Source organism: Melospiza melodia, chromosome 10, assembly GCF_035770615.1.
Source record: "Melospiza melodia melodia isolate bMelMel2 chromosome 10, bMelMel2.pri, whole genome shotgun sequence".
Lineage (NCBI taxonomy): Eukaryota > Metazoa > Chordata > Aves > Passeriformes > Passerellidae > Melospiza > Melospiza melodia.
Genome location: NC_086203.1, coordinates 26,935,476 through 26,962,311, shown reverse-complemented (window position 1 = coordinate 26,962,311; position 26,836 = coordinate 26,935,476). Strand labels below are relative to the sequence as shown.

General features: G+C 42.5%; 1 protein-coding gene across 1 annotated transcript; it reads right to left on the bottom strand.

Moving 5' to 3' along the window:
- On the bottom strand, window positions 1-26,240 carry LOC134422333 (D-threitol dehydrogenase-like). Its single transcript, XM_063164316.1, has 9 exons — window positions 26,029-26,240; window positions 18,903-19,139; window positions 18,200-18,277; window positions 16,781-16,997; window positions 11,918-12,126; window positions 11,334-11,406; window positions 6,528-6,645; window positions 278-512; window positions 1-190 (listed from the first exon to the last, which is right to left on the bottom strand). Exons 1-8 carry the CDS (start codon window positions 26,233-26,235, stop codon window positions 317-319), a joined length of 1,335 nt encoding a protein of 444 aa, XP_063020386.1. The 5' UTR covers window positions 26,236-26,240; the 3' UTR covers window positions 1-190; window positions 278-316.
- Between the last annotated feature and the right edge of the window lie 596 nt (window positions 26,241-26,836).

Genomic DNA, 26,836 nt, shown 5'->3' with positions numbered 1-26,836 from the left:
AAATGCCCCCTGTTAAACTTAAATAATAGCCAAATCTCACTGCAGTAAATGTACTTTTATATCATTAAATACTAATTTAACAGAAACGTGACTGCGCAGTGAAAAACACGAAAATGCTGGAAAACTGAAAGATTGCCCTTTTTTTTTGCCTTATTCTTCCTGTGCATTATACAAGTCTCCAAATTAACACCTGAAAGAAGAAAACAATAATTTCATATTAGCTGGCTATGTAGTCACACAAGGCAAAGCTGGGGCTAAGCTTAACTTTAATACTCACTTTCCAAGGACCGTGAGAAGGGAGACTGCAGGACGCCTCTCACCACAGGCTCTGGCCACCCTCGATGACCAGGTTGTGGCCTGTCATGTAGTCAGAGGCTTCGGAGGCCAGGTAGACCACGGCAGCCTGCAGGTCCGTGGGCTGGGCCAGCCTCCCAGCAGGAATGTCAGCCAGCCAGCGCCGCACCAGCGGCCGCAGCTCCTGCGAGCGGATCAGCGGCGTGTCAACAATGCCCCTGCAGCGAGTGAGCACACCGACCAAGGGTTCAGCTGTGAGTCCTGCCCAGGAGGAAAGGCAGCACCCAGAGGTGTTTTATATTAATTCAGAAGGAAAGCAGAGTAACAGCACAAAGGAGATGAGCACATCCTGCCTGCTCTGCCCTTGCTGAAAGTCATGGTGCAAACTTCCATAGCGCTCCCTTCCTATCATCACCTTCCGCTGCTGATGGGCAGCTCAGGGCTTTCCTTCCAAATACACATACACTCACACGATCTCCTCAGCTAATAGCACAACCCCCTTACTTTCAGGTTACCCATAATCACCAGTTTAAATTTATTTTCCAGAAAACAAGCACAACATTGGGAGTGAAAGTGCCTTGAATTGGGTCTGTCGCAGCTCTTGGGAACCGTTGTCCTTCCACCAATTTCTCATCACTCTACAACTAATGTCATACAGCATGCTTGTGTACAGCCCAGAAACTGAAAACAGACCAACTCCCCATATGTCAAACAACGAGGGGAACAAAAGCCAGCACCCTTCTGGGCACCAGAGCCTTTCCACAGAAAAAAAAGGAGGGGCAGAGATAAGCACAACACACCCAGTGTGATCCCTCTTAAACCAACACCTGACAAATCACACTGATTTACTTGTCATGCCTCTTTTGCATTAATGACTGACTCCACTATTTACTAAAACTCTGCTAAGTTTGTTTTTTTCGGGTGGCCTAAAATGCTGCAGGAAGCACAATGCAGGGCAAAGATTTGGCTGGCTTTTATGACTTTAGCTGCAACTGATTTGTCATACTCCTCCTTAACAACATATTTGTATTTTGTGAAATGTATAATTTTTTCAGCCCCTGAACAAATATATTTACATAACTGTGTCTAACGAGAAATTACATTTAACTTCTCAGAAATGACAATAACTAAAACCTGAACTGCCAATTCCACTTCATTAGTGTGGTAGAAATGCATTCCAAATGTTAATAAAAATTCCAACATGCTGATAAATTAGCGCTTCTAAGGAGCATGTGACACCTTGGTTAACATATTCAACCTCAATTATATTTCTCTTCAGCACCCTGTTATCTGGAACCTTTGCTGGCAATCAGAGGTGCTGTTTTTCAGCGGCCAATTTTCTAGATAATGTAGCTTATCAACACTGTGGGTAAACTTGCCAATGAAATCAGGCTGCACTGAACCACACACACGCTAATTGCATCTCTTTTTTATGCATATTTACAGACTGTCACTTCAAAGAAATCAGTGGCCCATTGAGGCAGCCAGTTAGCTGGAAGAATTGCCTCTTGCAAATGAAAATTAGCAAACAAGCTAGTGATAAATATGAAATGAACAAAGTATAAAAATACCCGTTTTGTTCTGAAACTTCATCGGCATCCCAATTTAGACTTCCAAGGAAATAATTTTTTGAGACAGACTGGATTCTGGGTGTGAGATTTACCTTTTGTTTTAAATGAAGGCTGAAATCCACTATTTACTCTGTTATGAAGTGGAACTAATTCAGATTTTCCCCCAAACATTTCTGTTCGCGCTAATCAGGCAGGATTTAAATATCAGCTTTATATTTTATTGTAATTGTCAATAAAGAGCAGAGCAGTTCAGAAACACTGAGCAATGCAGCTCACTTAAGTTCTGGCAATGTAACAAAATCAAGCACATTCCAGTATAGGACTGTGAATGCTTTACTTATTTCCTTCAAGCAGAGCCCCATAGTCTCCTTTGCTTTTCTAAACTCCTCAAGAACTGGTTTTCTTCAGAGAGAAACGTGCTTTGAGCAGCAGACATGAAATATATTGAACTCCTTTCCCTTACGTGCCTCTCACTGAGCTTACAAAACCATCACCATCGTCATCATCATTCTGGCTTTACACTAGCAGAGACCAGAATAAGATCCATATGATTTTCTTGGTTTTTTCATTTACAGATACATTTTAACCTCAAGGGAATGCAGATTAGGGAATAAAACACACAGTCCTCCAGCACAACAGATTTTGCTAAAAAGAGGACGTTTTTCAATCTGTTAAGAAAAATGATCTTTGGTCTGATCACTGCAGTCTGTGAATCACCGTGCTGTGCCTCTTGCTGGACCTTTCTTTAGGTTCACTCCACGTAGCAAAAATTTAGATGTGAAATCAAACTTCACTACGAATTTTTGTTATAGAAATGAGAAAAAAATACAGCGGAAAACTTAAAAGTTGCAAACACACATACTGATGGCACTATAAATATTAGGCATGTCATTGATACTACACATCTTCTGGGAAAGCTTGGTGCCAAGTTGGGCAATTTAACGTTGTCGAACCCTTTTAGGCAGATTTTAGTTGGCTCCTAACCAGTTCCAGCAAAGACAACTGCCAATGCATTAATTCCCTACCTCATCTTGTATGCAGTGCTGAGCCTATCAGTACTTTTCTGTTGCATGTCAATGTAATATCAAACTGCTGGTTCCTTAATGTTAGATATGAGCATCAATATTTCATTATTGATACACAGGAAAATTTTGGACATGAAGGGGAAAAAAAAAGACCCCTAAAAAAAAGGAGAAAAAACAATTGCCTGAAACAATTCCACTTCAAGAGACACATTAGGAAAAATATCACTTACCAGATACTTAACTGGAATTGTTACGTGCACTCAATCCCCAAATGAGAGCAAAAAAAGATTCCATCTGTGTGTAACTTGATTTCTTTCAGATGAGTTATTAATTTGAATGAGTTAAGTACACTCCACTTAATCAGGAAGTGTTTAATCACAAGATCCACTTAATTGGGACATCTCCCAAGGAATTAAGATTTAAGTCCAAAGATACTTACCAGCAACGACTGCTGCTTAATGGGGATAGTAATGCTGCTTAATTGGGATGCCTTCAGGTGATGCTGGGGTGCTCCCTCACCTGCCAGCTCTGCCTCTCCTTCCCCCTTATGGAGTGTTCCCCAAACCTGCAGTGATCCTGCTCTGCCTGCTTTCTGGGGCTACAAGCCTGGTACAGCACTGTGTGGCTGCCTTCAGAAGAGTAGGGCAGGATGCAGGGCACACAAAGGCTCTTTGCCCAGCAGCCCAAACCCAAATCCCTGCAGCCCATCAGGAGGGAACATGGTTCATTCCCCAAGGCTGCTGGCCTGGCTGCAAGTTGACCTTAATATCAGCTTCCACCTGCCCTTCCCAAAGGTCATCACATAATGGCATTTCATGTCTTGCTAATCAAGAAGGCAAATTAGCCAAAAAAATGGACATTGATTCAGTGTAATGGCTGCAAAAATGACGTGTTCAATGCTGTACATGCCAAAAACCAGACACCTTCCAGAATTTCCTCTTCCATCACACCCAACACACTTCCATGTCCTGAAACCAGCAAAGAAGAGACTAAATCCTATGGGCAGCTGGGCATCAGTCAGTGCCCAGTAAAGTTCTCTGATTACACCGAGGTACTCGCTGCAGTTCAACCCCCACATTCATTTCAGGAAGACTCCAAGACCTTCTTCATTTTTTGGCATCTGTGCAGCAGGCTATGAGGTGATGGCACTGGATGGTGGTGCAAGCACTGAGCACAGGTTCCGCGATAGCAACAGCATAAGTCAGCCAAAGCATCCAGGGAATCTCAGCCACCTTCTCTCCCTGGGCATCAGGTTTGCCTGGCCAGCAAGAGAAGCCTGCATGTTCAATTTTATAAATGTAATAAATCATCCTAAAGACTCTGTCATAACATTTTATGCATTGCTAACTTTTATGCATTGCTCTGCATAAGTTTTATGCACTCATTAAGAAATTAAGTTGATAAAAAGTGACCAGATAGGAAGAGGGGGAAAAGGCCAAAAGGTTTGCATGGTGAAATAATGTTTAAGGCCAGACTGGAGCATTTGAAGCTTCAGACAGAGGCACACTGGGAGTGCCTTAAAACTTTAATGCAACCGTGACTGGGAGGGGCAAAGTACTTTAATACACAGGTATTTTACTTATCCAGAGCTTATCTTGGGTACCATAATGCCTTATATCTACGTCTGTTCTCCTCAGATTCCTTAAAATCCCATCCTGTTATATGATGACACTGAGGCACCTGCTGGTGCTGGGTACTCAGATCAAGTGGGTCAAAGGTGTCCCTGGTCCTTGGCGAGTCACATCAAGAGACAGTGACACTAGTGGGGTCCACAGTTCTGGGGACGGGCCCAAATGTGCACTGAAATGCAGGTTCACATCTCACACAGGCAGGACTCTAAATGTGAATAGTTATTCACACAGAAGCAGATGTGGTTTTTGCTCGTGTGATGGAGGATCTGAGCTCCACGAACTGCTGCAGGCTCCTTCCTTGTGCCCAGGGGTTGGCATTAAACTGGTCTCATCCCATCATGAGGGGCTCAGCCAGAGCCTGGAGGCTCTGTGAGGGAAGTTCTGCTGGTCCCCAAAGCATCTCAGTCCAGGTTCTCACCTGCTTTGGGAAAACTGCTCTGTCCACAACAGGGGACCTCAAAGACAGCAAAATATTTGTTCTCTGTGTGTCCTTCCTGGTTATTCCTCCAAAAAGGCAATATATAACTCCCTTTTTGTGGTAGGATTTTGAGCTCAGAGCTAGAGTTTAAGACAGGTAGAGATGATCAAAATGTAACCCTGTATTGCCTTGAAAATTAGAAAGAGAAGCTGTCTATTTTTTTCTCCATGCTCTGGCAACTCTCTCCAGAAACATAACTTCTCTAGAAGTGAGTGCTTGCTTCCAAGCTGTACAAAACAATGAGTTTTGATCATTTGGTAACTATTTTTTAAATTTATGTAAACTCCTAAGAAATGGGTAATTCCTCCTTCTCATCCATAATTGCTGTGAGTGTGGCACAACTATCCCACCTCTGCTGGTGCAGATTACCCATATGTTTTCAGACACAATTCCTGCCAGGTCCTGCTGAGCTTCCCTAATTCCCTTCATCTCCCCAGCTCCCGAAAGCCAGTGTAAATTCACTAGGGCTAGTTGTAGGAGCACCATTACAGTGCTGCTAGCATGGGCATGGGGAAAATCCCATTAGGAAGTAAGATGCTGTTGAAAGAATCTGTGGATCACGTAGAGTGACGGCTGGAGTCTCTGGTATAATTAGTAATAAATAATCATAAGGAAGACAGCTAGCACAAGCAAGGGGAGAGCAGACCAGCGGCAGAAAAAGAAGCACTTGCCATTAAGCTCTGTGATTTTTTTCTCCCCCTCCACTTTGTGGATTAAAATATGTAATTTGTTTTCCCTAATTTGATCTACATTATTATCTTCATTATTACAATTTAACTCCTGGGTTAAAATCCTGCCCTTCTTAGTTACTCTGATTGACTTCAATGGTCTACAGAATTTGACCGCTTCCAATTAACGCTATCCACTTGGGTTTCTGCTCAGCACTATCATGCACTGCTAATTGTTTAATAAAATGACTGGTTGGGCATGTGTGTGAGAAACAGGGAGAGACAAAGTGGATCTGGTAGGAAAACTTTTCTTTGTGAATAAATACCCTAAAACATAGAGCTTGAAATCTCCAAAAATAAGGAAAATGTAATTTGTAATAAATATATGTGTATATATATATTTACAAAACTACACCAAGCCTCCTGTGTCTGTTGGAGCTGAACAGTAGCTCAATAACAGCAATAAAATGTAGCTTTTAAAATGCCCATGTATTTGTCTCAAGTAAAAAGGGAAAAGAAGTATTGTCTGTTAAGTGTCAAAAACCCTTTTTTAACCACAGAAGGCTTGAACAGACTAAGGAAATATTTCATCTGGAAGGGAACTGCTAAAAACTACCCTTCACAATATTGGAAAACCTATTACCAAATGCTAAAACCTCTCCTTAAATCCCTGAGTATACACAGCAACAGAGCAGGCTCGGTTCTAAGTATTTAAACCTTTGTTAAGGAAAAGACAACATAAAAAGGGATGCAATCCACCTGCTAATTAGAAACTTTATTTGCTGAGATAGTGTTCATTTGAGCTTTGTAGAACATTTCATTCCCTTTGTAGTTTCAAAATGAGACTACATTTTACTTACGGGGAAATGCAGTTGACTTTTACTCCTCTGTCAATCCACTCGGTTCCCAATGTCTGTGTTAATTTTACGACCCCGGCTTTGGAGGCGTTGTACGCCAACTGCTTCTGTGGGTGAGGGACTACAAGGGATTCAAAAGAAGAAAATTATTTATTCTTCCCAAATTAAAATAGCTCAGGCACTACACAGACAACTCCCTGCACTGAGATGAGCTATTTGCCCTTTTCCCAGGTAATAGGCAGGGAGCAGCAAGAATTCAGCCACCTACAACACAAACCCTTAAATATGTATTTTGCCATCTAACAATTTTGTCTCAGCAGATGGGCTGCTGGAAAACAATGGTGAAAATAAAAATAAAGACATTTAAAAGATCCCATCTTTGGGCAAAGACAAAAGCGATGTATTAAACATATATACGCAATACTTGATTGCTCTGAAGAAAGATAAATAATCATATACACACAAGCATGTTCATATATTGTACACATATGTATATTTATATATTTGTGCACTGTAATACTAATAAAATATATTATCACATAATTCTAAAATATTATATAATCAATAATATAATGTCTGGCATATATTCTGTGTTATGTATATATATTTATAATATATAAATAAATATATATATTTATAATATATAAATAATATATTAATATTATTTATAATAATATGTGGTGGATAATATTTGATAGCTGAATGTAACAGTAAATTGTTTGATATGACATTATATGATAGAATATGATATAAGTGCATAATAGATTTTATATAACATATTATATATAGCTTCTTGGAACAAATTATTCTCCCTAATTTTTAAATTATCCATAGTCTGAGGCAAACACATATTATCATCTAACAAATGTTTGTGTGGATGTGAACACAGGTGCATCCCAAAAATTCAGAACACCCACCACTTTCAAAATCTGAAGCTTTTGAAAATGTTTCAGAGATGTCACATGTCAGTCAAAGACAGAAAATGATCAGCTTGCTAATTACAATGTTCAAGCTTGTTAGTGCCGTGTGCTCGGTGGCTCTGCCCCTCTCCAGCTCAGTGAAAGCTACTTAAGGACAAATCCCCAGTGGGTGTAAAGTGCATTAAACCCACGGGAGTCAATCCAAGTCAGTCCAGGTGCTGGGATTCACACCCACAAAGTATCTCTCCTTGGACTTTTCTGGCTGCCATTAGGACTTCATTAAAGAAATCCAGGGCAAAGCATCCATCCATAATTAGCTCTGTATCAGCACAGAGCTTCACTGAGCGGCTGACTCTGATGGAGGGAGAGAGGGGGAAATCAGGGCAAATATCAGTAGTCACAAAGACAGGCAATTCCAGCCTCTGGGGTTGGATAACGCTCCACCCTGGAAGAAAAGGAATCACTGGGTTTGTGCAAGGTTCAGCAGCCAAACCCCAACTACCAACATTTTGATAAAAGCACGTAAGTAGCACTAGTAGCTGGCATTAAACTGGTCTCAATAAATTAAGCTGATGCATCAGTTCTACATCACTCCCACCCATGGCATCCCAACATGCCCACTACTGATTTTATTGACTTAAACTCTTGGGTTTGAATATGTCAATGGAAAGGGTGGAAACAAGGTGATAACTGAGTTACCCAAACTCTGAAAAAGCCAAAAAGCCCTGCTGCAAATCAGTGAGTATGTGAACAAGGACCTTTGCCTTGAACAGAGATGTTTGTGAATAGATTTAAAGCACACATATGATGGCAGCAACAATTAGAGAGGTTTTTTTCTGCATATGCTTCAGGTTTGCTCAGAATTCAGAGGCCTTTTCCTTGCTAAAAAGAGTGTTTCCTACCATGGCCCTTCTCTGCCAGCATTTATTCTGTGCTCTTTTTCGTTCAATATGAAATAATTTGCATTTTGACCAGCAGAAGTGCCTTGCCCTCAGTGTGTGCCTGCTGCCCCCTGACGCAGCGCGCCGTGGGGGCTCTCAAAGAGATGTGGAACGTGATTTCTTGATTAATTGCCATGCATCAGCTCCAAGTTACATACAACTTCGGTAGTTAACCTTGCAACCTCCCAAAAGCAGTTCTTTGCTAAACTTTCCAAACATGTCTGTCTGTGATAAATCATTTTGGTGGTCACTTGCTAAGAGGAGAGGAGTTCTGGCACTGGCTCTGCACCTACAGGGCATGTGGGTGAGAACAAGTTGCTGCAAGACACAAGAATCAGTTTCTGACTTGGGTGATGAGATGCAGCTATCAAAAGTCCTTCCATGGACTGTTGCCTTTATAAGAATATCTGAAGAAGGTAATTAGGAGCATGAAATTTTCCCCTGATGAGACACTCAGCCCCTCTCAATTGGAAGAACTCAAGGAGAAGCTGTGAATCTCTGGCGTTGGATGGGATTTCTGCAGCTAAGCACTCCATTCCACCTCCTCTTCCCTTACCTGAGGTGATCTCTTACAGAGAGAAGAGCAAATCTGTAACCCTCCAAACTCATACCAAATGGGGCTTGTGAATAAAGCCATGCCTCCAGCAGTGTCACCAAAAAAATCTGTATTGCTAAGACTTCTGAGAAGGACACTCCTATTCAAAACAGATTATAGGAGAAAGCAGATAAAAATTCTGCCAACATTAGCTGTATTGTGTTTTAAACACCTTTGTTCTGACTTTGGCTGGGGTTTTTTTCGCAGAAGATCCTCTCTCCCATCCTTGAGGGAGAGAGGGAAGGGCTGTGGGGTTATACCACAACAACCTGACACTGCTGCTGCCCCCTTGTTTGGTGCACGAGGCTCCCAGCCTGACCTTGAAGCAGCCACACAATATTAATGAGAGGTGCCCACAGAGCAGAGCAGACCACTTCCCACTGAAGATATTCACTGTAAAAATTACAGCTCTGAGTTACACCTGTGTGAACGGCGCTGCTGATGGAGCGAACGCCTGGAATAATTCCATTGGAACACCAGAATCAAAATGCACATATGCAAAATGTATGCAGCTTATCTTTGATTAATTAAAGCTGATTCTGAGCAGTGTATCTGGAAAAATCACAAACAAAAACCTCCCTATCCTGCTAAGTGTCTCCTCATTTTCCTGTATCTCTGAGGAAGGACTCAACCTACAACAACAACAAAAAAAATATCCCCTAACTATTTCTAGAAACATTTCATACTATGCCAGTTGGCCAACGTACTTAAATAACCAACCAACCAACATATTTATTTAACATTCAGCAGATGGACATGATATGAACATCGTGGTTTTCAGTCGTAGTTTCATAACTACTAGATTTTCTCAATGCCAAGATTCAAACAGGTTCAGGAGGTAAACACATCTCTCCATCTCTTAACTTCTGGCCTAGCACACATTAACTTTCACTGACATTTAAATGCATCTTGGGATGACCCTTCCAGGTTGCTCTCAGGGCTGCTTTCCAATGTTCCTTTCTGTTCCAGGACAGGTACTGCCCTCAGATGTGATCCCCTCTGCTTGGCCCACCAGCCAAGGAGGTGCAGCTCCAAGCCTGGGCTGGGATGGATGCTGGGTTGGAATGGCATCACCACCCAGCTCAGCAGAGCTCTGCCAAGCCCCGACTGAAAAGTTGGAAAAAGCCTCTCCTTAAGCAGAGCAGACCACTGCTGGGCTGCAGCAAGGCTGGGAGCTGTGTGCCAAACCAGCAGATCCCCAGTTTGTGCCAATTCCCAGAGCTTCCTAAATTTCTCCAGGATGGACTACGTCCCAGGAAATTTTGCTTTGTGACAATGATGTGGATGGTGACAGCCCAAGCACAGACCAGAGCCCGACTGTTCAGAGCAGAGCAGGAAAGCCTGAGGTATTTGAAATTTAAAGCAACACAATCTTGTCAGGACTACTTTTCTTGGGGAGTTTTTGTAACTTTGCAAAGTTGGGATGAAGGGGTGGTGCCTGTGTTTAAGCATAAGTAAAACAGCTGGTAAAGACACTTGAAAAAATATTAACAACAACATTATAAATGGATTTTTGAAGAACCATTTAAAGTTACTGTGCAATAAACTGAGTAGAATGACATTGAATGTCAAACTGGGCACAGTAAAAATAAACATTATTCCGAAGGAAAATAAAAAGACTGCATATTTATGTAACATTCAGCAGATGGACATGATATTAATACAGGGGTTTTCAGTTGTACTTTTATAGCTACTAGATTTTCTTGCCTAACTTGGCAACCCAAGGCACCATTTGATTTTTGGATTTGGACAATACTGCAACAGATGTCCAGACCAATAAAATAAATTCCTAAAGGGCTATGCTTAATTTGTGTAATTGATCAATTTTTGTTACATGGGCTTCAGCTCAGCAGCCTTCCAGATTAGCTCAGCAGTAGGGATTTCATTCCATATGTTACAATGGTTTATTGGTCCTTTTGATGACACTGCTGATTCAGCAGTGTTGGTGCAGGCACCTGTTGGCAATGAGAATGTTATAAAACCCATGGGTACCAGGGCAAATATTGGCACAAAATCCTTTGGGTGGCCTGTAAGCATCTTGTAGGCTCAGCTTCCCACATGCCAAGGAGTTTGCCTGGAACAGCTTGGAGGGAACAGCATCTCTCCTGTGGTATCTGCTCCAGAGTCAGAGAAGGTGACTCCACCTTTTCTATAAAAAGTAATAAGTGCTCTAAAACATTGAGGACAGATAAATGTTGAAAAATGATATCAATAAAAATTTTGTAGTACATTTCCTCTAATATGAAATGTCAGTGATTTACTCCTTCCCAATACAGGTTTAATTGATTCAAATAGCATCGGTAGTAATTAAAATATGGATTCTGAAGCACAACTGTTAGCTCTCATCACTCACCTATTAAACTTGCCATAGATGCTGTGTTAATTATCTTCCCATATCCTTGATTCAGCATAATGCGGCCTGCAGCCTGTGACAGAAATTAAAGGAAAGACCAGTGACCCTTTCTGTGATTGTGCTAATAATGACATGATAATAAATTAGTCTTTTCAGAAGAGTTGATGTGCTAACACATTTTTTTTAAGTACCTGATATAAAAACTTGGTATAAAAATGGCTGATGCAGGGAAAAATCCCATTGCCATTTCACACCTCTCCTCTGCTGGCAATATTTTTTCCAAAAAATCACAAATGTTGGGAATTCCCCCCTCCAAGCTTTCTGGTTTTCAAATAACCAACCTTGAAAAAAATTTTGGCCATTCCTTAGTGCCTGGACTTGGGTAGCCATCAAGTACCGGCTGCTTTTGAATGTATTGACCAAAATTTGTCATTAATATAAAGCAAATCTCTCCTAAACTCCACCAAAACTAGGACCAATTTTGTTGTGAGAATTATTAATAAAGTGCTATTATATCTTGAGATAAAGGAAACAGAATATTAATATCCATTTGCAAAACTAACAGTGCAGTATTTCACACTTACTTGGCAGCACAAAAACAATCCTCGTAAATTAACATTAAAAGTTTTGTCCCATTCCTCCAGGGAAGTCTCTTCACTTGCAGAGTTCAGATTGATGCCTGCATTGTTGCATGCAATGTGGACTGTGCCCCAGCGAGACACAATTGCATCCACCATCCTTTGTACATCCTCAGGCTTGCTCACATCTGCTGCCAGGGCAAGGCTTTTAATGCCTGCATAGAAATAAGAGTGATGGAGTCAGCATAGGAATTCACGAGGGGAAAAAAATCTTATTTTATGATTGTTTTTTAATTCATATATAGAGATATTTTATATATGGCTGTATTTTATACATACATATGTGTGTACATATATTCCACCTTAATTCATTGCTCCACAAATAGTAGCAAAAGGTGTGTTTGTTACTGCAATACCATTATAAAGCTGCTGACTGCTGCGAGGTTGGCTGGCTGGAGAGCAGCCTGGAGCCCAGGTGTGGGAGCCAGGGCTGCCGCTCGGGCAGGACGAAGCGTGGAACACTGCACCATCTTCTGTCCAAACCCTCAACTGCAGCTTCCCCAGCTCCCAGCCGCTCTGCAGAGCCTTTTCCTCTGCCCGGCCCCCCCCAAAGATGCTACAGAAATCGAATTAATTTGTCCCAAACTGCTCTCTCTGGGTGAACTACAGCATGCAGAGAGATGGGGGCCTCAGACAAAACCAAAGTTTTAGGTGGGAGCTAAGTGGGAATACCTGCAGGTGAACAGGTATGGCAGTCATAGCGACTTATTTACTGCAAATCACGCTGCCAGAATAATGCAACCATCTGGAAGTGATTTGCCAAATTTGAAATATTAAGAAGTTTTGCATTTTTTCCTAAAATAATCCAGCCATTGACTTTTGCACCAGGACTGATCAGAAAATAACTTCAATTAATTCATTATAAAAATCAGCTTTAAATAACTTTATTGTTAAACAGCATAAGAAGCCTGCTGAGGCTGAGGAGATTATACCAGACCTGATGGCACTGGGATTATACCCATCCTCAAAGCCAAACAAGGCTACACCAGTAAGGGCTGTGGTGAAATGATTCTTAATTAAGGAAGGAAGGAGGCACCCACTGGGGTTGGACCATGATCAGCAGTCTGAGTAGGAAGTTGCAGCTATTAAAGCAAGATCTTTTTCTTCTATATAAATGACAAATTTGTTCCACACTGTTACCTCTTTTAGATCATTCTGATGAAACATTTAAAAGAAGGCATAAGCCTATTCCAGGAAGACTCTCCCAAAATGAAGCTGAGATGGAGGCTTCCAGGAAAACGAGGCAAAGCAGCAATTGCCCAGTGGTGTGCGTGGAAAAGTGGCAGGAAAGACGCTTTTTCATGGAAAAGCTCTTCCTCCTCTCCAGTGCCTCCAGCAGCCTGTCAGAGTGCACAGCCCGAGGTGATGCCACTCTGGAGTGCCAGGGCATGGGAGCTCCTGTCCCTTTCACTGATGATGCCATTCTCTTGATTTCCATGGCAGAGAAAAAACACAGACAACTAAAAAACGGATGCAATGCTCTGCTACAAAACAAGACCTCTTATTTTATGGCAGGTTGTATGCTAAACATGATGAAAGAATAAGAATAGCCTGACAGGCCCTGTTGCTCCCCCTAATTGTTATCAAGGCTTGTAATGCACAGGGAGTTGCTGCAATCTTCCTTTTTAAATTTACAGATAAAATGGGTGCAAGTGTGTTACTAATGGTAACAGAAAGACTCTTCACCTGCCCTCCAACTCTCATCCCATTTAGAACTTCATCTTACAGGTCAGTTTATAAAAATGAGACAAAAGGTGCCACATGTGTCTAGTGAAGAAGAAGTAAAACCACGCTCACTTCAAACCAGAGTCCCATACTCCACCTTAATCAATTAATCTGATATTCCTGCACTCTGAGAGGGGGGAGGAAACCTCTTTCTCTCTCTCCAGTGTCCCCTCAAACCACCTGTTAAAAATAATAAATAAACTGTGGGAAAATAGCCTCAAATCTACAGATGCAATCAGAGGCAAGACACCCAGCACAGGACGATGCAGAGGATGATGCATCTCCACAATGCTCAGCCCACTTTTGAGGGGCTCATGGAGGCAGATTTGTGATGAGGGGGGCAGGAGAGGAGCCCAGGGGCTCTGTGCTGCAGACAATCCCTGCGCTGGGTATGCCTATCTGAGGTGTCCTTCTGCAGGGACACACACACGTCCCCCTGCCACAGGCTTCATCTCTGGTCTCTCGCTATAAATGGAAGTAACATGTTGCATATAGACAAGAAGATCAGGAGTGACATTGCACAAGGCATTTGCATAGTTTACAGTGAAAATGCACATTTTAAAAATCCCATCAGACTAATTCTTCCCTTAGGGTACAGGCAGTGATTCCCCCTGAAGACAGAGGTGTGTGTAGTGGAAGGTAACCCTTAGGATTTTTTGGTTATGTTTCATCATTTTTGGTTCTTCAGTCAGGATCCATTAGTAACTGTTGAAAAAAGTATTCACACAGGATCTAAAAACAAAGAGCCCTGCAGCCAAGGGACATACACCCGAGCTGTCTAACAAAGCTAAAACTGAGATCACAGGCGTTCTGATGTTTAAAACTCATCATGAAATGATGGCACTATCCCAAAAGGCAGGAAAGGGCTCCTTGGTATAAGAAGCAGAGCTGCTCTAAGCAAGCTAAGTAAAATGTTTTGAAAAAGTATCAGTTTGGGAATGACTTGGGGCACTGAGCTTCCAACTTTGAGTTAGAGATCTACAGCCATAGAGGAGAAAAAAATCACAGCCCCTTTGTCCTTATTACAGCAGGAAAAATATGTATTAATGTTATGATTGCTTCAATTTACTCATGTGGATATTTTGAGTGTAAAGCTAGCTGAACCTTTTTGTCAAAATTTATTTCCAACAGAGCATGATACTTCATTGAAGCCAAAATGTTTCATGGAAACATTGATTTCAACAAAAAGTTTTCAAGGGAAAGCTTCTGAGGTCCAGGCTAGAATCTCTAGTTACCTCTGGAGAGAAAGAGATTGAAAACCTGACCTTTTCAGATCCTTTCCAAAAACGGACATTTGGATATAATTCCCTTTCACAAAAGCTTTACAAAGTTTGGGGGTTGTTCCAACAGGGAATGACAATAAATTCAAAACCTCAAAACCCATCATGAGATGGAAGAGATGTGCCCTGACCAGCTGCACTGGTCAAATTGATAGATAATATTTGACCTCAAAGGATAAAGATGTGTAAAGAGTGAGCAGTGAGATTTTCTTTACTTTAGACTGCAATAATATTTGCTATGCCTCATGACCTCTCCGACTGCATTTTGGAACAACCCCCCACCTCCTTCAGGCTGGCAGCCCACTGCTGAAGGAGCAGAGATGTAGGGCAGCCATTGAAGGGTAGATGATCAAACTCCCACTGAAAATGCCCTGGAGATGAGTTAAGTTCATTTTCCAATAGGCTGTTGGCATCCAAAGTCTCATGGCTCTATCAAGTAGCCCATTTCTATCCGAATAGCTCTGCTTGATATGCAGGATCTCACAGGGAAAAAATGTCCAAAAGGAGAGTTAAGGTGTAGGGCACAGCCACTTTGTGCCAAAACCATATGGCTCTGGTGCATAAGAGAGTGAAAAGCTTCAGGGAAGGAGGGACTGGATGACTAAAGAATTTGTAATAGGAGCTGGACACTTTCTTCTAGGTCATTATTTGGGATCAGAGCTTTAACCATTGCACTGACACTCTGTGTGAAGTGTCTCCTGCTTAGCAGAGCTGGAGTTGTGCAGACAGAGATGTTTCATTTTAAATGTTCTCTGGGGAGCCTCAGGATGGTATCCAAACCAGAATTACACCAATCCTTGTCTCTTCCTGAGACTGGGTGATGTAAATACATCTGCAGGGGCTGGTTTTGCTGGAGAATAGGGTTTCTAATGGCCCAATCTTTTCAGAAGTCAGAGTGGAAACAAATACTGGTGACTTTATCCAGGTGGGAATGTGAAAATTTCCTGCATAATTGTCTATCTTTAGAGACAATGAAGTACTGAACTTTGAAGAAGGCTCAGGTGCAATCTCACAGAAGAAATTATAAAATGAGTAATACTTCCTTTCTTTTATCATTAAAATTATATTTCCAGTTTTCTTTTTCCCCTTTACAATTGCAGTTTAGCACAGCTCTAGGGGGAAATTTGATTTTATGCTACATTTTCTGGTTTTATTGCTAAAACAGAAGTGGCTTGTAGAGGATTTTACCTCTTATTTGGGATTTTACTTACTATGTCTATTAGTATTTTGTTCCTATATCTGACCTTGCACACATGTTTGAGGGAGAGCTTGAAAAATGACTTGTCTTCAATTTAAAGAGCACAGTGAGAGATTCAGACTGACAATAGAACTACCCTTTGGGGGTTTTGGCTCATGGTAGGAAGAGGGTCTGGAAGAGAGGATAGGTGAGTTTGTGGCTGTACCTTTCATTCATCCATAGTGAAGCCTGCATGATTTACTTTGAGCAGCACCATCTCTGTTCAGTTCTGGTCATACAGATCTCACTTGTACAAGGTGACTCTTCTCTGTTCCTGTCAGCCATGGCTCACCACTTTGGACACTTGTAGAGAGGAATTTTCTTTGTATCACTTTGCCTCTCTAGAAGAGTTTATATTGATAAATAACTCTCGCAGATGGTGTGGTATCAGTGACTGCCGGCACAACACTGACAGGGCAGGAGAAGCTTTGTGGCCATGGCATAAAAATCCTCTACTCTAACCACTTCTCCACCAGGGCTGGATGGGAGGGGATTGCTCTACAGAGCAGTGTCAGGTTTGAAGGAGGAAAGCCACCCATTACAGTGCCCACCATGCCAAGTGCTTACCTTTGAGGCTGAGCTCACATGCCACCGCTTCTGCCTTGGCAAGGACCAGATCCACCACGGCCACTTTAGCCCCAGCTTCCCCCAGGGCGTGGGCAAAGGCCCTGCCAATGCCCTGCCCTCCTCCTGTGACGTAGGCGACCCTGCCGTCCAAGCGCAGCCGCTCCAGGATGCGGCGCCGGTTGCAGCCCCAGAAAACCTCATCCTTCACCACTTGTGTCTGCAACAAAAACACAAACACCTGCACAGTGAGGGGCAGAGCTCACTGACAGCTGTGAAGGACTCTGCTGGTGAGAACGAGGTGGGAGCATAAGAAGGTATCCATGTCTTCTTGGGCCATTAATTGATACAAAAAGCATCTCTAATTCAAGCCAAAAAGCCCCCTTACCCATAAAGATATTAAGCTCAAACAGAGCACCAAGGTGCCAGACAATGGAGCAGAAGGGCTGTGCTCTAGGGAGATGGTACAACCACTCCATTTTCAGGAGAGTAGCGTATGGCATTTCCTAGCCTGGCTTGGGTACAAAGTCTTAGAAGTTGACTGATTAAGTCTTCCAGTTATTTCATCCCCAGGGCCCAATCTTGCCCTGAGGCTCAGCTAAGAGGCTGAAAACAAGGTTCCAAAGGCAGGATTTAGGTCAAGTAGAGTGCAATCAAAATATCTTCACAAGGCTGGTGCACAAATAAAGATATCAGCCAATAACTTAAACCAAGCTGTCATCTGATCAGCTGCCATACATCATTTCCCCCCGACTGGAATCAAAATGCAAAATACAAGATGTTTAAAATATTGAGTTTGAAATGCCAAGAATTACCAGTGGGTGTAGCTTTGGGAGTACTCAGAAACTGCAAAACAATCAGGATGTTTGGGTCTGGGTTTACTGAGGTAGGCCATTATGATTCCAGATGGGAATTTCATTACAGCTGGATGAGGCCCACTACATAAAACAGAGACAGATAAAACCACCATTTTTTCCTTAGGACAAACAAAATGTAAGGCCATGAAAACATCCAGCTCAGAAAGCACAGGAGGGCATCCTGTGCTGCCTTTGAGCAAAAAACTGAACTATTTCAGAAATGTATTGGTTCATTACTGGTCCTCAGCTCCATCTTCCCACACTCCTCTGCATGGGAAGGATGGGAGAGCACCAAACACTGAAACCTGGTGGGCAGTACACCAGTCCTTCCAAAGACTCATCACAGGACCAGCTGATCTGAAAGACTTTGCAGGGAATCAGCATTTATCAGCTTTAGTGCCACCCTGGACTGGAGATGCTAAAGGTGCCCAGCTCTAAGCTGCTAAACCCATGATCACAGTACCACATGTTTGGGTTCTTGCCACCAAACCCTTGAAAATTCTTTTGTCCTTGTCCTTGGCAGAGTCAAAATTTTCCCAGAAATGCTCAGAGAGGAAATACCCACCTTGGACTCAATCACTGCATCTGGAGGCACAGGGCTCCTTCGGATGAGGCTCAGTCCACTCTGCACAGGCAAAACCACCTGCAAATATAACACAATTCTCATCTGCTTGGTACTTGGCTTTCTGTCACCCAAATTCCACTGATATGAAGGGTAATCCTCAGGCCACAGTAGCTTTTCCCCTACTCCTATTTTTGAGCTGAAGCTCCCTCCAACACAAACATTTCAGGCATTTGTATTTTCTCCCATTCGTCTTCCAAACTCATTGCTTACACAAATGCTAGAGAAAAAAAATGCAATCGCGTTTCTCCAGTTTCTAAAATCACAACATATTGTTTGTGCATCCTATTACTTCTTCTTTTTATTCTCTTTGCTGACTCCTGTTGTGCTGGTGATGCCCTACAGCCCCCAGAGCCTTCAAAGCAGAGTGGTGATTCTTTAGTTGTGCTGTAAAGTTGATTATTTACTCTTAAGTGCTCTCCTTTTATCTTGCCTTTAACACACTATAAGATGTAGACAGAGGAGGGACCACTCCTGAATATAGAAACTTATACCTAGAGCTCAAGTGAGGTGAATTATAATAAAATCTGAGTTCATTTTAGGTCCTTTGGATAATGGCACCAACAAAAGAAGCATTTTAAAGAGTACTTTGCAAAATCCATAGATACAGCACTGCGGGCACCTTAACCAGTGGCATTGCACTAACCTGCTCAACACGAGGATCTGAATTAATCACTGCATTTAATTTTCTGACAGCTAGTACATTTTCATCTGATACATTTTCCAGGTAGACTTGTCCTTTCATGAGTGTATTCTCTACACAGATCACTGCATCCATGCTCAGCAAGTGGTTATCCATGACAAAGCTGTAGTACTGAACAGCATTCCTTTGATCAGCATCAATAAAGACTATATCAAAGTGCTCGTCCTCAGCATGTAATGCCTGGGGAAAAAAATTGATATTGGAGAAAACACTAATTATTTACCTGAAAGTTTAATACGTTGCCATTAATTTGTTGTTTGTATAAACCCCAAACCAAACAGAAACTTGTTCTTTTAAGGTAACACTGCTAGAAATTATTCTGGAGATCTTGGGAGTTTTCCACGCTTTGCAAACAATTCTTCAGCAATGAATCTCTGAACTTCTCAAGGAAAATCAGGATATAAAAGAGGATGCCTCATCCCAGCTTATGGTGTTGAGAGTCACAGCAGAAACACCTGCATACCTTGAGTCCAAGTAAATTGATCCATCAGGGTAAGACTGACATCAAACCCTGACACTGAGGTGCTGCAAGAAGTTCTCTCTTCTCAAAAGAGCAACTATCAACAAATTGAAGAGTGGCAATTATATCGGTCTAGGGAAAAAAGAGGCATAAGGCAGATCTGGGAATTGCAAACTAGTGTGTCCCACTTCAGTAGCAGGAAAAAGGTTGAAATCCTAATTAATATAGAATTATAAAGCACATGAAAGAACAGGTCATGATAGAGATAAAGCAGCACAGCCCCTGTGAAGGAAAATGATGTTTCTTTAATCTAAAAAAATGCTTTGGATGGCTCAGCAACAGAGAGGATAAAAGAGAACTGGCTGCTATCATCTAATTGGATTTTCAGAAATGTGGCACACCTTCCCTCCAAGCAGGCTGCTGATGATAATGTATAAAAGTGTTGATGGATGACCAGATGGGAGCCTTTACAGCCTTCTCCTGTGGCAGTTAATGCACTCGCTGCCCAAGAGGCTGCTATGGAATATTTCAGATTCCATCTGGGACTATTTAACTGCATCTGTGTGCATTGCAATGAAACAACAGCTCATCCACCTATCTCGGCAAGCAGAAGTGCTTTCAAGTCTTTGCGTTTCAAGGGAAAAGAGAAACAGTTCTGTTTTCCAGAACTCACTGTCTCTGCCACGACTTTTAACGGTGTTTCTTGCATCCAGATTTCCCTTTTGTGTTTAGAGACATTGTGCACAACGAGTGATGAGGCATCCCTTGGGATGTACCAGCAAAAGCAAAGGTACAAAAGCAAAGGATGTATCAACAAAGGCAACAGAATGTGAAAAACTTGTTTGGTTTTGGGAGTAAGTAAGGTTAATGGCTCCCAAAGAGAGATTTCAGGAGCTTTTCTGAGGCAGGAGTGTGTGGATCAGACAAGGAAATAGAGGAAAGTCATTGTCAGCTTGTTAGTGGTGGGGGAATTAAGCTTGGATAGTCACATTTAACTGGATGCTTGATAGCACAGAAACTCTGCTGAAAGCATTCACAAGCCCACATTTAGGACACATTATACCATAATGAAAGAAGACCTTAAGGCCAAATATATGCTGGTTTGTTATAAATGTAGTAGAAACTGGGACATCTGGAATCCTGGGATTCATCTTTTCATTTTGTGACCAACAAGAAAATCTTGCCCTGGCTCCCTCTTGAGCCACATTGGCAGAAAGCAGCAGGAACATTTTTGCTGCTGTGGAAGAGTATCTTATGTCAGGTTGCACCTCAGTCAGTCTGTCCAATGCAGGTACTTCAGGAAGGGGCAGAGGATGAAAGCTGGGTGCAGGAGCCCATCACAAAGAGAGGTTAGAGGTCTCATTCCTCAGGGAGAAGAGCCAAAGCCAAATTCAAGTAATTATCATGACTTATCACCACTTTCTGACTTGTAACCTTCCTGGGTGGAGGAGGTGGGGGGCAGACATTCAGAAACAGATGTGGCCATTGCTGAACATATGTTACTCCTGTTCTGTGGGATGGCTCCCTAATGAAAAAGAATCTCACTTTTATGCAATGACTTCATTAGGTCCATATGGAGTTGTGCAGCTCTCTGGATATTAGCTGGACTTCTCATTTCAGCCCACTTTCTGTACTGCCTACCTGCTGACAGCTTATATCTTTCTTATCTGTCTTCTGATACAGATAAACCACCTTTCAACATCACAGCATCCATCCCAGGAGGGTGCTTGGGTTGGATGTGTAACCACTGCACACGAGCCTTGTCCTTGGGTGTGCCAGGCCATGGTTTCTAAGGGATTTTTCTTCTGCCACTTCACTGAGTCCTGAATGGCCATCCAGAAACCTGACACATGGAAGGAATAACCTGAGTTTGTTGTGGGACCTGCCATCATTTGGGCTTCTTGTTTCCGCAGCTTCATGCTGCTGGGTTTTCCATACTTAACTAGCAACAGCTCCAGGGCTATAAGAGGAATCCATGAAATTCCTTACACCAGCCTTATCTTTAGAGCAGGTTCTAAACAGCAGGATAACAGCCACAGGGAGAGAAAAGTGTTTCCTGGAGCCCCTTGGCTAGCAATACACAGGTCACCCAGGCAGGTGGTCACCATGGCCAGGGCACCACCCTGGAGAGGGTTTCCTCACTGCCAGCACCCACTGCTGAACAAAAACAGCCACCAAATAAAAAATCTGCTCTAACTGCGGAGCCAAGATGGGTACAGTGCTGGAGAGGAAATCTCCAGCTGTCCAGTATGGATGAGGGGGTATAAAATGAGGGATTGACACCCTGGCCCTCCCAGCACAGACTGGGACAGGCCCTGCCTGGGACCTCACAGCACTCTGGAGTTGCCTTGTCCTTTGCATGGAGAGACAGAGCCCAAATGCCTCCAACTGTGAGGAAAGCTGAGATCCAGAAGGAAAGAATCTGCCTGCAAAATATCCTGCTGAAACTAATTTCCTGAGTGTTTACAGTGCAATCTCTGCTCCTTGCTACAGAGTCATCATAGATGGTAACAGATGGCAATAAGAGTTTTAATTCAGAGCAAACTTGGCTAAAATTAATGCTTTTGCTTACAGTGAGTCATTAACTTCCTTTGAGATTAAAAAAAAAAAAAAAAAAAAAAGTGTAACGCTGCGTTCCTTTGAGGAGATGTACCAAAAGTGACCATGAGAAAGGGCACAGCAGCACTGCTGATGGATACAGCAAAAGATATGGGAGAGGACATCTCAAATAAAAACATGAAAGAATCTTCTGCCAAAACTCAGAGCAAACCTGATTGGAGTCCTGATCAGAGACAACACTCTCATAAGGCACATACAAACTCAATCAGAAAAAAAAATTACTGCCCAGTTCCTTTGATATGGATCATACAGTCAGCATATTTGTAATAAAGATGTACTCAAAACTTATTACCTTTCCTGTGCCTTGTTCTTGACCTAAATGTAATAGCAATCCATCCTTGGGGTGCACAGAATACATGAAAAAGTACAGTTTGCTTTTAAAACACCATTAGAATATTTTACTGTGTGTGGACATACACTCTTGTTACTCCTAAATGCTATTCTATTGAGTACAGTTTATATTCACCAGCAAAGCAAAATCTCTAGGGAAGCCAGAGAGGGAATGCAATTTCTAGTAATAACAGCTCACAACAGTGAATACTATCCACTTATCCCCACAATTTCCAGCTATTTTGGACTCCTTTCTGAATTAACCTTTCATATCAAAAGGAGCAATTCTAGAGCACACTAGAGACTCCGACACAATTTCATGCATAATTTATTCACTCAGTTCAACATTAAACGCAGAGTCCTTGACTTTGTCAAGGTGGATTCTGTTGGCAGACTTCACAAGCAGCAAAACAGGAGAAATGAGATCTGCAGCTCAACCTCTTCACCTATTCTGTCTGCTAACAGGAGGGAAAAAAGAAGAAAGCAAACCCTGACATGCTTCCACAATGCCCTGCAATCAGCAGAATTGGCTGCAAACACCGTGTTATTTTTGTGTTGCATTTTCAATTTTAAAATGGAAGGATCAAAATAATGGATGGGAATAATTTCCCAATAGTTTGCATTCCCTCCAGACTCAATCCTGCATCCATTGTTCATCAAAAGTCCACTGGGATTTGAAGGAAGCTCTTTGTGCAGGATCAGGCTCTTGCTGGCAGCAGATCCATGGCAAGGCACATTACCCAGGCATGGCTCAGCAGAGCTCAGACTTAAGGGAAGATTTGTTGGGAAATGTTTTTAAACACTGGCCCAGGACATGTTAAATAGGTAGCTAATTCCCACCAAAGACACCTGCACCTGAAGAAAGGCTTCCCCTCAGTCCACATTTCAAAATATTATGTACGGTTCCTGAGGCCCTTGGGCACAGAGGGTTGTTTTGAGGTCTATGAGAGCTCTGTGCTCTGCTGGGGACCTCACCCAACTGGGCAGTGTCTGTCCCTCATGCATGGGGAAGGTGGAATTTTATCACCATGCCCTCAGGTACCAAGTGAACCCTACCATGTATTTGAGCTCTCTGTCTCCTGTCTGATACTTAGCATTTACAGGTCAAAATCCCTGATGTTTTGTGCTGGCTGTGATCTGGGACAAGAGGAAGGGAAACAGGCCAACCCCACCAGTGCTGTGTGATAACACAAGGGAGCACCAAGAGGCTTCAGAGAGCCTGACCAAGGTGCTGCCATGGACTGCTGTGCTGCCTTTGCTCGGCTCTCTGCCTGCTCCCAGCCCTGCTGAGCCATGGATTTAGGTGAAAGAGCCAAAGTCACATGGGTGACATGATGGCTCCACTGTCCAAGGTGCGCTGGCATTTGTTGCATCCTTATGGCAACTGCTGCAAGATCTGGCAGCTTCCTTGGAAAGGGCAGAAGTAGCTGTGGGGCAGCCCTAGACACATCCTGCAGCACCTGGATGATACCTGATGCTGGGATGCAGCTCCTGGGTAGCCTACTTTTACACCAGAAGGGAGAGATCATACTCCTTCTGACAGTTTGGACATGCTGAATCACAGCTTCATGCAGCAGAGAAGGAGTTCCCTGACAGGTAGTTAATCTATAGACCATATGACACTTTCCTGCTTTGAATGAGTCAGGGCAGTGAGGCAAATCCTGCTTCCAGGAGTTGTATTACTGCGAAAATTTGAGGAGAAGCAGATAAGCAGAAATATTGCCTTGCTGTACTCGACTTAGAAGCAAAATTCAGCCATCATCACCAAGCAAGAAAGCTGCATCAGACACCTCCAAAGAGCAATTGGTGGGTGACCAGCTCTGCCCTCTATTTTCTACAAAGGGACTAGAATGACACTTAGGGCTGCAGACTCTGTAGGCAGCAATGACGATCTTTGCCAGAATCCAGCTGTTATAAACCTCACTGTGCTCCTCAGCAAATGTTAGCCAGCTCTGCTCTAGACCATCCTCCCCACAGACCATGAGGGACTGAAATATTCTCCACCTCCTCTGTGAAGCTGAGCTGTGAGAGCCCTTCTGTGCCATCCCTCCCCGTCTCCTGCCTTGTCCTCCTGCCTTTCAGCTGCCCACGAGGCAGCAAAGGAAGCCTGCTCAGTCTCCAACCTACACTGGTCATCTGGGAGGGAAAAGGCAGCATGCTGTGCACAGGCTGAGCCTCTTCCACCTACCCAGGCATCCCATCCAGCTGGGCAAACCTCAAGAAGCCCAAAATGCAAATGCACCAGAAAGGCCAACAAATTCATTGCTTCAGCATTTACAGCCATTGTGAATTAAACCTGTAGGACAATCCTGACTGTCCTGATACTGATGGCAAAATGCCTGCCACACCGAATAGCAAAAGTTCAGAGCCCAGTGCAGAAATCCTGCGCAGAAAGGTGTCCCCATGCTGGGAGCTCTCCTGCCAAACACGACCATCTCTGTTCCCAACAGCTGCAAGAGGTATTTGAAGTTCTGAGCACCTGCAGAACTGGGGTCAGGATGTGCCTTCATGTTGCAATTGGAGGATATAAAATCAATTGCAACATTCTGTTTTAAGGATTTAATTTTCATGTCTTTGCTCCCTTCTTTAATCTCTACACAGCATGTACTCTGCCTGCCTCTAGATATTTTAATTCAGTCACAGTAAGTCAGTTGCACAGAATGGGCACTAGAGAGCAACAGCAATTCAATTAATTTCACACTCACTGCGGGGAGCTGGGATTTTAAATGCTGCACATTGCAGGTGATCTGTAACATTTCGTTTTTTCATATACTTGCAAAGCTCTTTGTTTCTTTCTTATCAAACTTGGAGGTCATGAAAACCAGAGGTCAGAAAGCTCCTGGCCATTTCATTTTAGAAATAAATATGGTGACTGCTAATGCAAATAAAGTTACAATCAAGCTCACACTGACACATCCTGATTGAAAATGAAATCAGATCAAATTGATTTGTATTAATAATAGAAAGGCTTTTTAATGAACCTGGTATGGGCACTACCTGTCTCATGCTGGACCCCCAGCAGCATCCTGGAGATCCACAAACTGGAATTAAATGTGAGCTGCCAGTAATCATAAGATTTCTCTGTCTTGGAACAAAGTCACCAGTCAGAATGAAACAAGTACAGCAGTTATTTGTCTGAGGCTAATCACATTGCTCTGGAAGTGAGAAAGTGGGGTCTAATTCATCTAAGACTTTGCTGTGGGGAAAAATAGTGAGAGGTTTTAGCAGAATTGGAAACTTCTCCAGGAGTTTCCCAGCTCTTGTGAACACTGGGAGCAAGCTGTCCTTCTCAAAAGTTGGCTCAGCAGGGTACAGATCCATTCTTCCTGTTTGTTATATTTGGAATTAGGGACCCGAAACAAAGCCAACCCTTGTTGAGTTAAACTGCCATTGAAGCCTACCGACCTACATTGACAGCCTGTGATCCCTCTGATCAAAAAGCGGCAGGATTTTAGTTAAAAGGGAGAAAAACTGTCTTGTGCGACAGAGCTGCCCCATCATACACTGAAAATAAGAAATAAGTGCAAGAGTGTGTTCACACATTTGCAAGCAAACCAGGCCCACCACCCAGCATCATGTGGGCAGGAAATAAGACCTGCCTGAAACTCTTTAATGTGCTCTTCACAAGAACTCCCAAACTCCCTTTCCAGCTGATTTTACCTCCAAGGTGTCTGCCACTGGTCCCACTCGCAGGCTTATCTTTTTGCCATCTGAGGAATGATCAAATGCCTCCTGGCTGTACACTCCGAGATAGGGCTCTTCTGCACAGGCAAAGATTTTGCCATTGTCTGGCAATTCCTCTGCAATAGCAAGGATACTGTAACCTTTAAGCTTGCCAATTAATAATATCTTCTGGGCTCTGATCATATGGACAAACATCCTAAAAATTTGGCCTGTGGAAAGACAAGAATGAAAATTTGAAAATAAAACCATGAGAAAGACTATACTTTGTTCACAATGAAAATTAGATGTGTCTTTTAAGTGATCATTAAAAAACCCCTAATATTAAAACACTCTCAAATAAGGGTTTAACCACAGAATCTGACAAAATTTCATCTAAAAATGTAGCTAAAAGACAACAGAATAAAAGGACTGATTTTAAATGTAGAACCTTTATCATCAATGCTGCTATTGTTCAAGTGCTTGTTAAATAGTGCTTGAAATATTGCATATTTTAACATTCCCCCCATATGAAAATGGCTTTGAGATGGCTCCATATTCTTTCTGGAATCCAGCATTAAAAAAAAAATCACTACATTACCTTGCATTTGCTCTTAGAGTCATTATCCCTAGACAGCACCATCATTTAAGAAATTTATCATCAGTGGTGTCCTTCGAACAATGTATTAGTGTAATAGATTATAAGAGTACTTCACTGGGATGATATATTACTCCAAAGATGAGAACATCTGGGAAGAATGAATCTGGGAATAGATTTAGTGTAATAGGCTTTATAAGAGGATACAAG

Coding starts and splice junctions, on each gene's coding strand:
- LOC134422333 (XM_063164316.1), bottom strand. CDS start 26,235: ATGATCAGAGCCCAGAAGATATTATTAATTGGCAAGCTTAAAGGTTAC. Junction 16,998..18,199: donor ATGCAGTGATTGAGTCCAAG/GTGGGTATTTCC, acceptor TTTTTGTTGCAG/ACACAAGTGGTGAAGGATGA. Junction 6,646..11,333: donor ATCTATGGCAAGTTTAATAG/GTGAGTGATGAG, acceptor AATCCCTTGTAG/TCCCTCACCCACAGAAGCAG.